This window comes from Bacillus rossius, chromosome 10 (assembly GCF_032445375.1).
Source record: "Bacillus rossius redtenbacheri isolate Brsri chromosome 10, Brsri_v3, whole genome shotgun sequence".
Taxonomy (NCBI): Eukaryota; Metazoa; Arthropoda; class Insecta; order Phasmatodea; family Bacillidae; genus Bacillus; species Bacillus rossius.
In genome coordinates, this window is record NC_086337.1 from 23,886,061 (window position 1) to 23,899,607 (window position 13,547).

General features: G+C 36.8%; 1 protein-coding gene across 1 annotated transcript in view; it reads right to left on the reverse strand.

Annotated features, from left to right (window-relative positions):
• The window catches only part of LOC134536306 (nephrin-like), a 414,417-nt gene that overhangs the window by 61,042 nt on the left and 339,828 nt on the right, over nt 1-13,547 (reverse strand). The window contains exons 11-12 of the mRNA XM_063376058.1: nt 9,817-10,101; nt 387-538 (exon numbers count right to left, since the gene is read on the reverse strand). Coding sequence (XP_063232128.1) covers nt 387-538; nt 9,817-10,101 — 437 coding nt within the window. The remainder of the gene's footprint in view (nt 1-386; nt 539-9,816; nt 10,102-13,547) is intronic.

Genomic DNA, 13,547 nt, shown 5'->3' on the forward strand with positions numbered 1-13,547 from the left:
AACCCAATAAATTCAGCACAACAGTTGAAACGAGACAAAAAACAGCAAAACCGAAAAGACGAAACAAACACAATAGTTTTCCACAAAAAAAAACAGAAGAGAACGAAAAAAAAAAACACAAATGATGACAGCACAAAAATATTGAACCCAAAACTAAATTTAGCACAACAGTCGAAACGAGACAAAAACACGTCAAAACGAAAAAAAAAAAACAAAAAAAAAACAACAGTTTTCTAAAACAGAAACAAGCGACGTTACCGGGAACTGCTATCTGCTCCCGCCCCTCAGGCAGAGACGCGCATGGTACACGAAAGAACTGTGCAGGCGTGCGGCGATGCGAGCTCGACCTGGGCTCGGGAACCAGAGAAAGACACAGCGGGACTCACCGCGGGATCGCCGACGGGGGGCGGCGCGGAGGCGGCGACCCAGGCCAGCGGGCGCGGCGCCGGCGGCGGGTCGGGGTACCCCGGGGGCGACACCTCCCTCAGGATCACGTTGCCGTTGCCTACCACCAGGGGTCTCGCCGGACCGGGCTCCGCTGCGGAAACACAAGAGTCGACGCCGTACAGACTCGGGCGTCACAACATAACCGAATAACGATTAGAATTAAAAAAAAACAACTGATTTTTGTCTCCTAGCAATCACGCCAAATTTGATTCGTAAAAAAAAAAAAAAAAAAAAAGCTGCTGATTGTCTCCTGGGAGTGATGCCCATGATTTCCCAAAAAAGTGCTTCTTGTCTTTTGAGCAAGACACAACATTCGCTGACAATTATTAAAAAAAAAAAAATCATATTTGGGGCTCGGAATGACTTATATTGTCTCAAAATTAGCCAAAGATTACTCCTTTATCCTGGGAATGAACCATAAACCATGAAATTACGATTAGCTGTAAACTGGTCCTTTTCTCCTAAAATATACACCAACATTAGCTCACGATAGGCCAAAAATTGCTAATTGTCTCCTTGGAACCACATAATAATTGGCTCACGATTAGCGAAAAAAAAAATGCTTGTTTATGCCAAAATTGGCTCACGATTAGCCAAAAACTGCTGCTTGTCTCCTGTACGAAAGTGTAAAGTTAACATTGTGTGAATCTCCATGCAGAAAGGCATCTTCAAGAAAGGTTTCACTGTCAATTGGAGTCCTGAATTTTTCCATGTGACTGACATTCGCGAATCGGAGCCTAGGCCTTACTACCTTTAAGATTTGTAAACAAACCTATTCGAGGTGGTTTATATGCCGAAGAGATTCAGCCTACGATGTATCCCGATACGTACTTGGTGCAGAAGATTCTCAAACAAAGAAATAGTCTTTCCTACGTCAAGTGGTGGGGCTTCCCAAATACCTTTAATTTTTGTGTAGCCGTTGTAGAAATGAAGAAACGCTTTAAAAATGTAGTAATTTTCTTTTTTTTTTGTACACGTAGTAGTGTTTAATTTATGTAAATTTTTTTTTAAATGACTTGTGGTATTTTATTTCTTGAACCTGTCACTTTTATGGTAAATTTCTGTGATATTTAATTAAATTACCCAGGACAGGAATCCATCGATTTAATCAGGAAACTAATGTGATATTTTTTGATGAATTTTGGAATTTTTCCCTAATTTATAGCTAAATTGTTACGATTTTTCAAGATGGTGGCCAATATGTTATCATCGGCTTACTGTAGGCTGGTAGTAGATGAATTTTGGAATTTTTCCCGAATTTATAGCTAAATAATTACGATTTTTCAAGATGGTGGCCAATATGTTATCATCGGCTTACTGGAGGCTGGTAGTAGAGAAATTTAAGCCTATTTTAAGACTTTCCACATATTTATTGAAATTAATATTTTTTTATATCAAATTATTTTTTTAATCGATCAAATATCGAACCTAGGTCATGAATGGATCGAATCAATCAGTAAATTAAAATGTGTACATTTTAATGTATATTGGAATTTTTTCCGAATAACAGCTATATAATTATGAATTTCCAAGATGGCAACCAAGACGAACGACAACATGGCAATAAATACTAATGCACTCTAGTGGCTAAAATTTAAACCAATATGTTGGCGGTGCACTCTGGTAGACGACGTGACAGTAGCGCTCCAGGTAGCAAGTACTAAAAATAAAGATGGATGCCTCCAGCAGACGAAAACAAGATGACGGGCTAACTGCTCTAATGTATACATTGGTATTAGTGGTGTGAGGTAAGTCTGTCTGTGGTCGCCAAGAAGGATGGATCCATCGCCATTTTATTTTGATGAGACTGGAATCCAACCGTGTACTCCGAGCTATTTAAAATAATTTTTATTTAAAATTTTAAAAATTTGTTTTACATAAAGTTAAATTTTGGCCGATTTTATAACATATTAATATATGAGTTTTTATCATGGCGATCATTATCAAATAATTTGTGACATAATTTAAAAATAGAGGAATCATGTTTTGTATTAAAACTAGCTGCTCGACCCGGCTTCGCACGGCTATACTAATGGAAAAAAATTAAGCCATATCTCCCATTTATAATAATAGTAAATAAAAAAATCAGTGAAAATTTATTACAATGCTGTATAATGTACCGGAGAGAAAATGAATAGCACCGATGGTTTCCCGACTCGTGCACGCAACGTACAACTGATGTACCCGTACTTCGCTACGGCAGTCTACAGGCAGATCACTCTTGCGCCGCTCATTATATATGCCCCTCCTTGTGGGTACGCCACTGCCGCGCGATGCCCGTTGCCATGGAGACGCAGAAGGCATGAACAATGCAAAATCCTGTTCTCATGCAGACAAAGTACCCACTGTTGCCTCGTTTTAACTACCCATGGGATCTAATTTTCGTAAAATGTCATCCTGCGTAACATAAGGAACATTACTGTGAAGTTTCAAGTCTGTAAAATATTTATACCTACTTGAAAAAAAGAGCAATAAAAAAAAACAAATTAAATACAGAGATAGGAAAAAAACAATAGTTTAGGTTTGCGATTTAAAGTGATAAAAAGTATTTAAATACTAATTGAACTCTTATGAGGGTACTGATTGCTTCGTTGTTAATATCACACGGGTGTTTTTACTTGTATGGGAAAATTAAGAATGATAAGGCATCTAGTGCGTGGCAACAATGTTAATATGCAATAGGAAATAAACTTCTAGCGCCTGCGGCATTGTCAACACACACTTCGTACGTGTACTGCATGTTGTATCTAACCCCCTCCAACGCATTTGATTCTAAATTGGACTTTTAGTAAGGATCCCTAATGTTATTGATAATATAATATAGCCTATAGCCTTCCTCGATAAATGTACTATCCAACACTGAAAGAATTTTTCAAATCGGACCAGTGGTTCCTGAGATTAGCGCGTTCAAACAAACAAACAAACACTTCAGCTTTATAATATTAGTATAGATTCATTGATTATTTTTTTAATTAATTTTAATATTTTCACCATTTTATAGCATAAAAAATATTGATATTTAGATGGCGACCGTGACAAAAATTGCAAAGTTAGGGAGTTGGGCATTCGATTTCAAGATGGTGGAATGTTCTAGAAAACAAAATGTCGGAATCCAAGTTGGCAGAAATTAAATTGGCGGATTCCAAAATGTCGGAATCCAAAAAAGGCCACCGGGTTTGATTCATGGTTAAAGTCAATGTCATTTAAAATGGCCACCGTGACGTCACAATCCAATATGGTGGACATTTCCGCCACCACCATAGCCGGAACCCAGTATCAGGACCTACATTTATATAAAATTTAAAATATTTACCATATTTTAATAAGTGTTTGTTTGAAGCTAAGAATAATTTATATTTTAACTGCATTTTATGTTGTCATTAAATTAAATCTCAATAGTAATATTTTTTGATAAATGTGAAAAAAAATATTAAGTAATTTTATATGATGTTAAATTGTATATTATAGAGATTTATTGTAGAAAACTAAGAATTCATTAGTAATTTTTATTGTATAACCAAATTTAACTTGAGAACAGCAAGATTGAGTTTCAGTTAAATATTTATATATTAACTATACATTTTTAACCACTATCACTGATTACAAATAAGAAATAAATCTTCTCAACTAAAACAGTTATTTATGATATGAAAATAATGAAATATCGTATTACTTTTATAATATTTATGTTTTCATTTGTATGTATTGACCTAAAGTGACACTCTTAACGAGATTTTAACATTTAAAAAAATTATATGTTAAGGAAATGAAATTCTGTAACCACAGCTCAGACAATTTATAAAGGAACATAAATAGGCTGAGTTGAAGGCACTTCAAGAAATTGTTGTAAACTTTGGTTCAGAAAGTGTTTCTTTCTGAGTATTCTGTTTCTGGTCCTGAAGTTAGGTTTGCGTTATTTGTAAATTCATTTCAGAATTATTATGTTCCCTCACCACAGTCTTTTAATTGCAACCTCTCTCCTTTCCCCTTGCCAGTAAAGCGAGGTTTTTTTTTACAATTATGTGGAAACTCTTAGCAATGAGTCAAGTTTGCTCATTAATTTCGAAATTATAATAACGCTTTAAATCCTGTAAATTCTCCCTTCTTTGTCCTGTTACAACATATAAAAGAAACAATATCGCAATCTACGTGGCATAAAATACATTTTATTTTGTTTCTGATGTAAGTTACGATGAGCGTGCAAAAAATCTCCATATAGAAGTATTTTAACCATCATAATTAAAGGTTAAATAAAGCTGCAATTTTAAAATTAATTCAAATGTGTTATCTTTTCTACCTTTACAAGAAAAATTCCATTAATGGAAATCACTACATCATACTATCTTCACTGGTGTAACTGTAAAGGTACGTTTAAAAAATATAATTCATTCATGTTTTCAAGAATCAACAAAGCTATTGTCGAGGTTGATATGATTATATGTCGTTATTTAAAAGTTTTCCAGTAAAGATAGGAAATAGTAATTAGTTTTAAAACTAATGTAACACAATTGTTTACAAATTTACCTATTGTAAATATTTCTTTAAATTTAAATCAGTGCCATTTAAAACTATTATTAAAGTACAAACCTAAAATAATAAAACTAATATTTAGAAATTTTACTAAAAATATGTTTATTTTATCAATACGAATAAACGTGATACTTGAACTATTCACTACTTTTACTTAAAAATACATCCTTATAGTCGTACTATAATTTTATAGGTAATTTAACAAAACAAATTCTTACTAAATAAATATTTTTTCGGTGAAAAAATGTGTGCTACCACTCTTATTAAAAAAACCAAACGTGCTTGGTTCTACCTGGTTACCATGTTCATATAAGCCCATCTCATACTTAATTGTAACAGATACATTACTACGCCACATAAAAGTTAGTAAAATATATATGCTTTATGCGTCATAAACAGTTATATAACATTTTGTACGCCTGTATTTTTTGGCTGGTGGAAGATAAGGCGCCTCGTTTATTAGCTAGAAAAGTGTGCGTTAAGAATAACTTGGTGACTTCCTGTTTATTAAATTGTACACCATTAACTACAAATGCTATGGAAGAGGGGAGGAAACAATATATTTTTCGTGAAATTGTAACAAGTGGTCCCGATGAAAGAAAAAAAAAATAAAGAAAATGGCCGACGGCAGGCACGTTAACATTTAATTCCACACTGCAGTATTTTTTTTTTTTTTTTTTTTTGCAGAACACTCTTTTCCCAAGCGACAGTCGTTTGTCTTCCCATGCAAGGCGTCCGAGTTCTCTGGCGCGGTACACACACACCCCCTTCATTCTAACCAACTGTTCAAGCCGTACCCAAACGGTTGAAATAACGAACAGCCCCTTGCAATAATTATACCGTGGAGGTGCACCCCCGCGGCGGGCTTAGAGCCGGGATATCGTGCCTTCGCGAGGTAATTCATTCCTTCTAACAAGCCATCCTTTCTTACCTTCCAGCCCGCCACCCCTCAACCCTTTCCCACCTGCGAAGCCATTTTGAAACTATTCCCTCCACCCTCCTCCCTTGGCTGAAATCCCGGTGGACTATCTCGACCTCTTCGCGCTGTTGCCCCAAGGTTACAACTCTCTCTTTCTCTCTCCCTAGCACGCCTAGCGCTAGAGAACTACACACACTACGACCAGAACCCGCCCGGCTGGCTATACGTGTACGAAGCGCGGAAACATTCATAACCCACCTACGCATCGCGATCCCGTGCGTACATTATCTCTGCGGGCCGTTCCAGGGAGGGAGTTGTATTTTCTGGTGGGGGTTTTGGGGGTTGGGGGGTAAGGGAGGCGTAATCCTGTTTACCCCCAAGTTTTCGACACCGGTCGTAAAGCGGCGCCGACGATTCCCTCGCGGCCCGTATAGCGCCGAAAATTTTCGACGTTCGCCCGGCACGTGCTAAACCCCGAAAACACACACACAAACATAGGCACTCTCACTCCCCCTTTCGACCCTTTTGTTGCTAGAGCGAGGGGTACAGTAAACCAATCCACGAGGCGAATTTTCCCTGTCGCAGGGGCTGGTTTCCTTAGAAGGGGTAAGGGGTCATTTTACAGCACTTCCACGTCGTGAGCGATGGTGCGTCGCTACACGCTTTTATCTTTTTTTTTGTTTCGCCGACGAGTTTCCGGATGATTCTCATGAAATACATTTTGTATGAATGCGGTCCCCGTTGCCGCGGTGTGGTCAGCGGGATTACGACCCACCATGGAGCTAGTCCGTGGAAGGTGGGACAGACCTCTCTGCTCTGCCAAGTTGGCACCAGCTGATTCAACTCTACGGTAGTTCTGTGGATGTGTGAGTTGGGTTTCACGCACAACGCTGTCACTTCGGTGTATCTCTCGCGCTTAGACTATACTTAGTACACAGCAAATAGCACCCACTGTAACCAGGCCGACAGTACCAAGCTTGTTAAAATTAAGATCTCTATTTGATATTTAATCGAATATTATAAGAATTTTTTTTTTACTCCTTGCTGATTATTCTAAGACCATAAAATAGTGCGTTTCGATGGTATTATGAGAGGTGTATAAATTCTGAAATGAAAAAATTTTTCGAAAGACTATTATTTACCAGGAGGAAATATTCGTATCAGTCAGTCTCTATTAATAAAAATGTATTCCAATAATTATGTCCTATGGATAAACAGAGACAAATATTTTTTTTAACATAAAACGAAATAACAAATAATTACTACGAAAAAAAAAAACTGTTGAAACTAAGTTGGTGACATTCTGTTACGTTTCCTAAGAAGAACGAATTAAATATTGTTACATGATGGTGTTGATGAAGTACAACCAAAAAATGTATTTCTGAAATTCTCATTTCCAAATTTCCTTTAAAAAATAAAATTGTTTTAGTAAATTTAAAAATTTCACTGCTATATTAAGTTTCTCTGGATATAACCGGCTACAGAGCACATTGAAACGATTACAGCGGTAATAGTAAATATCATGCATTGGAAAGAGACAATGCATGTCCATTAAATTGCACACTGCAATCTGAGGATGAGACATGATATATAAGGTAGAAATCTCATTTCAATCATGATATACAACACTACTTGTTACTTCAACCACCAACAGTTTGATTTGACGGATATTATGATAATGAACACGCAAAGCTACTAGGTACAGTTGAAAGGTTTTTATTCCTGCCACGGACGTTTCGGTAATTTTTTTTTGTGTGGATTCTGGTTGTTGTACTGGGCCGCCAGATATCGCATTTCTGGGTTGCAGACTTTTTTTTTGTTCGCTCGGGTTGTATGTTTTTACTGTTGGTCGCCATTTCAGTGCAGTGTTTCCTGTCTTCTGCGGGCTAATTTTCAAATTTCAAATATTTTCATAGACCAAACTAGACACAATAAAGTACAAAATTTAAAGTGATGTATAAACTTATCACAGCGTTACACGTACAGAAATTCTTTCTTAAACAGATATGTAAGAGTATTTTTTTTTGTAAATTTTGATTTTAAAACTAAATTATATGTTACGTGTTAATTTGTATGTACATACTATATAGCACGTGATTTTGATACGTACAAATGAAAATAAGGCCATTAAAACACACATGTTAAAATATGTGATTACTTACATTTTAATATTTGAATATATAATAATCTATACTAATATTATAAAGCTGAAGAGTTTATTTGTTTGTTTGAACGCGCTAATCTCAGGAACCATTGGTCCGATTTGAAAAATTCTTTCAGTGTTGGATAGTACATTTATCGAGGAAGGCTATAGGCTATATTATCTTATCAATAACATTAGGGATCCTTACTAAAAGTCCAATTTAGAATCAAATGCGTTGGAAGGGTTAGATACAACATGCAGTACACGTACGAAATGTGTGTTGACAATGCCTCAGGCGCTAGAAGTTTATTTCCTATTGCCTATTAACATTCTTGCCACGCACTAGATGCCTTATCATTCTTAATTTTCCAATACAAGTAAAAAACACCCGTGTGATATTAACAACGAAGCAATCAGTACCCTCATAAGAGTTCAATTAGTATTTAAATACTTTTTATCACTTTAAATCGCAAACATAAACTATTGCTTTTTTCCTCTCTCTGTGTTTATTTTTTTTTCTTTTACTAGAATTATTTTTACTATTTTTAATTAATTATCATTTTTCGGACCATCAATTATTTTCCTCTCCCGTTACAGATCTGACAAGGACTTGTACTATATATAATTTCAAAATTCCATCGCTTAGGGAGTTTAAAAGGGGTAAATTCTGTTTTATAATAACAAATCATAGAAGGTAAGTCATGGGGTTTGTGTCATTTCTCCATGTCCGCCACACGGTCATATACGTCCTATCCTTCTCCTTGGCTAAACCCATCCGAGTGAATCTCGCGTCTGCTAGCGAACTAAAGGTGCTAATAACAGTTTAGTTTAAAATTTCGTCATAGATGGCGTTTCCTTGAATTTGTCATGCGTTTTGTGCGTCCGTTACGTCTTGCCTAGGGGTTACCTACCTTCACATAAAACGAAGCTGAAAATTGGTGTCCCGGTTTTGCTGATGCGTAATTTTGATGCACCGAGATTGTGCAGTCAATGGGACTTTAGAATCAAAATTTCCAGTTTTTAAAGTGTATGTCATATAAATTTGATCAGTAGTGACGTTCCTTATATTATGATGTTTTTAGCCCGAGCAACGCCGAGTACTTCAGCTAGTATATTATAAAAAAGTAAACAGTTCATGTAATTTCGTTTCCTTCAGGATTGCTACTAATTTACTAACACTGAAAATATATTGGAGAAAACATGGTGTCGGAAGTTATTTACGTATATTTGCTGGATCTCTTTAATACAATTTAGCTATCTTTTTATCTTAATGTTAACTATAAGTTTTTATCAAATAACACCAGACAGTTTTAACTTTCAAAGCACTTACATAGGTATACCCATCCTTTATTTCAAGCGGATCTGTACAACTAACTTCGGAAACTGGTGACCATCAAAGTTAGTTATACAGATCCGCTTTATTTCAAGAGGATCTGTACGACTAACTTCGGAATCTGGTGACCATCAAAGTTAGTTATACAGATCCGCTTTATTTCAAGAGGATCTGTACGACTAACTTCGGAATCTGGTGACCTCTAAAGTTAGTTGTACGGATCCGCTTTATTTCAAGCGTATCTGTACGAATAACTTCGGAAACTGGTGACCACCAAAGTTAGTTGTACGGATCCGCTTTATTTCAAGCGGATCTGTACGACTAACTTCGGAAACTGGTGACCACCAAAGTAAGTTAGTTGTACGGATCAGCTTTATTTCAAGCGGATCCGTACGACCATCGGAACACGTCCTCTGGTGCAAGATGCGGCGGTCGCTCGCTCACCGAACTTGGCGGGGATGATGTCGGGGTCCTTCTCGTCCGCGGGGGCGGCGGAGGCGGCGGCTGAGGCGGCGGTTGCTCCGGCGGCGGAGGAGGCGGGGGGCGGCGCCTTGCCGGCGGCGGGCAGCGAGGTGCCGTTGCGGCCTCGCAGCTTGTCGGCGGCGGAGGCGGCGCGCGACCTGGCCCGCCGCACCTTCGCCGCCACCAGCAGCGCGATGGACAGGAAGGTGAGCGCCGCCCCCACGGCCACCCCCACCACCGGCGACAGCGCCAGGTCACCGTCCGACGCTGCGCACAAAAACAAAATGGGTGCGTGAACCTAAAGTACGCACGTTTCAAGTTATACTTACTTGGCGTCAGGGGCGTAGGAACCAGGGGGGACAGGGGGGACGTGTCCCCCTGATTTTTTTGGGTGGAGGGGACTGTCCCTTCCAACTTTCTAGACCGTAATATTTTTATTTTATAATATTATTCTGCCCAACTTTATTTGTAATTTCTTCACTCATCAAATTTTACCTTAAGGAAACAATAATAATTTTAACATCGATATATCCAATGGTTAGATACAAAAACTGCTTGAAAAGCGCTATTTAGCACTTTTAAAATCAAAATTTTCCGGTGGAGGACCCCGGACCCCCCGTATTAGTAAGAGGGGAATGGGTTTACATGACATCCAAATCATTATTTGTCCCCCCCAACTTTATGAACACAGCTACGCCAATGCTTGGCGTAGTAAAAAAAACTAAATTTAAATTTCCATGCAAATAATAAGCATAAATAATTTTTGGAAATGCCTGCAGTGATATTATAAATACGGTTAGTAAAGCATAAATTCAATGAATCTATCTACCTTAAAATCGGTCTGCAAATGGAATGTTTTGATAGACGACGCAGCTAACCCGGCAGCGAATTCTAGTGGCGGACGTGCAAACTACTGTTTAATTCGCGTCCAGAAATTTAGTTGAAAACGTAATTTACATGCATATATTTATCACACTCGGCATTGAATGCTACCTTAAATATCTCGTATTAAAGGTTACGTATTGTAAGTGTATTGGCAACACGAGAACAAATGATTTTGCTCTTCACCGAGTTTAGAAGTTACACATTACTGATAATTATTCAAAATAGCTCGTGTTTTTTTAGATTCATAAGTTTTAGCTACGACGAACAAACTTAATTTTTCACTGATTATAATTTTCTTGAAATTTAAATACTAAATCCTTCACTGAGAAAATAAAACGAGCGTCGATTTTTAATATATTTAATTGAAATCTACTTACTTAATGACCATGCTTTGCCTAACAGATTTCTTAGGATTTACCTTTATAAGTTTTTTGTATTGCTTTTTTAATTTAATATTTTTTGTTTAAAATAATTTAAAATATTTTGCTATTACCTTAAAAATAATTTCCCCCCCTCCCCCCAAAAAAAACATATATGTATCATAACAGTGCTTAATACACAATGCTTCAAAATAAAGCTACTATAAATTGAACTTTATTATTTAATTCTCGGCTGGCATTCAGATAACGAAATAAGAATTTATTTATCTTTTATAAAACCAAATATTTAACCCGATATTTTGAATTATTATTTCTTTAGTTGCTTGCCTAATAGATAATCAATTAATTCGTCGTTGTTTCCTGTATCAAGACTTAAATTTATATAATTTTATTTGATCGGTGTTTGATTCCCTAAATGCTCACTTCGGGCAAGAAGTTTCCTCTGGCGCTAGTAAACGGAAACTCGGGTCGTACAATCGACGCCCAGCTCCGTCTCTTGCGCAGATCTCATTTAGTTCCGGTGGGGTAGGTTCGTCGGAGGGGTTGGGAAAAGGAGGGGGGGTTTGGGGGTTGGTCCTTCTACCGAATTCAGGACCGCGCAGACACCCGGGCGAGCTAGTTAGGCGACTTTCCCCCCCCCTCCGCACACCCCGCCGTGGGGAAGTGGACGCGGCCCGTTCTCTCTGATTGGCCGCTGAAATTCGATAAGGCAGAGCTTGTGGGAATGGCCCCTTCCTCTCCTTGTGTGTATGTGCGGGTGTGGCACGAGAAGTAGCCGAAGGGGGGGAGATTCCACTTCGCCACTACAATACCCTCCCTCTAAAGGCTAGTTCACGTTTGAGTATTTACCTATAAATTAACAGGAAATATTTGTCCACTCCTTGAAATATTGCTGCGTAAGCAAAGGTAATTGTTTTGTGATTTAAAAAAAGATTACTTGGACATAAGCCATTGATAAGCACTGTTTGTCGTAGAAAAATTTCAAAAAACGCACATCAAGAAATAAAACTGAAAAATAAACCCGCAGAGGACAAGTCTAAATCAGCTGATGTTAAAGAGATAAACCCAACGATGTAACTAAACAGGTATTATGGACAACACAAGGACGACAGCACAGACGACTCATTCAAACTTAAACATCAGACAGCAAATAAAAACAGTGGTCTAACACCGGCGAGACAATTTTAACAATAACAGTAAATACAGGCAGACAAAAAAAAACTATACAACGCAGCAAATATACGAACGCAACGATGTAGATAAACAGATATTATGGAGATACTATGAAGTTGTTTTAAACATATCAAAAGCCAGTAAAAGTGTTATGTGTTAAATCGTGTATAGTAATATTATGAGTAAATAATCGCTTGTATACTGAGAGAGAATAGTATTTGGTGTATGGCTATAATACTGTAAGTAACCGTACTCACACATAATAGATCTAAAACACACAGATAAGTCTGAGGGCCAACTCAAGCCACGAAACATTAGAAGTTTTATTTAATTAGAAAATTATTTATTTTGCACCACTTTATTTTGTTCTCCATATAATATACTTATTACTCGAAGTAAAACGGAAAATTTTAATTACTTAAATTTTACATTTATGTCAACAATATAGGCAAACAATTTAAAATCATCATAATTACTGTCTATAAATATATGTCAAGGATCAAATTCATAAATGCTTTAATAAAAGAGAATTAATTAAATGTGAAAAGTGAAAAAAAAAAAAAAAAGCTACTGGTTGATTTCCATTGCTAGAATGTAAATCCAAATCTGTTCAACTTACATTCGCAAGATAATTAAATTTTGTAATTAAACTGACAGTATAATTATGCCACATTTACTGATCTTAAAATATTAGTTTTGTAGTTGATGGCTTTTGTGTTTTTAAAATATTTTAATAAGTTGTGATATTAATGCAGCTCTGAAACTTATAACTGATATGTTCAGAACAAATAGTAATTAAATAAAATAACTATGCGAAACTAATTACTATACAACTAAACGTTTGTAAGAGTGTAATCGTTGTATATATATTATTTTAAATGTTAAAAATAATACCAAAATTTTACCTCAAATTACCTCATGCCCAATCGCACGCGACCACAGTGCACGCAACAATCACATTCTGTCTACATATCAGGAAAATGTAATTTTTTGACACGTTAAAAAATATTAAGGGTTATAGTTGATTTTACTTTAATATTTATTTTCAACTTAAAAATATTCATTACGGTTTTACAACAAATGCTTTTACTGGTGACACAACTGAAATAACTCACATGATATTTATCAAGACAACTTCGGCAGTAGATAGGAAGGGCATGTGTCATTTTGCCTAAAGGCGTTTTGCCTAATTTTAGGCAAAACGCCGTTTAGGCAAAACGCCGTTAGGCAAATCGCCGTTAGGCAAAACGCCGTTAGGCAAAACGCCGTTACGCA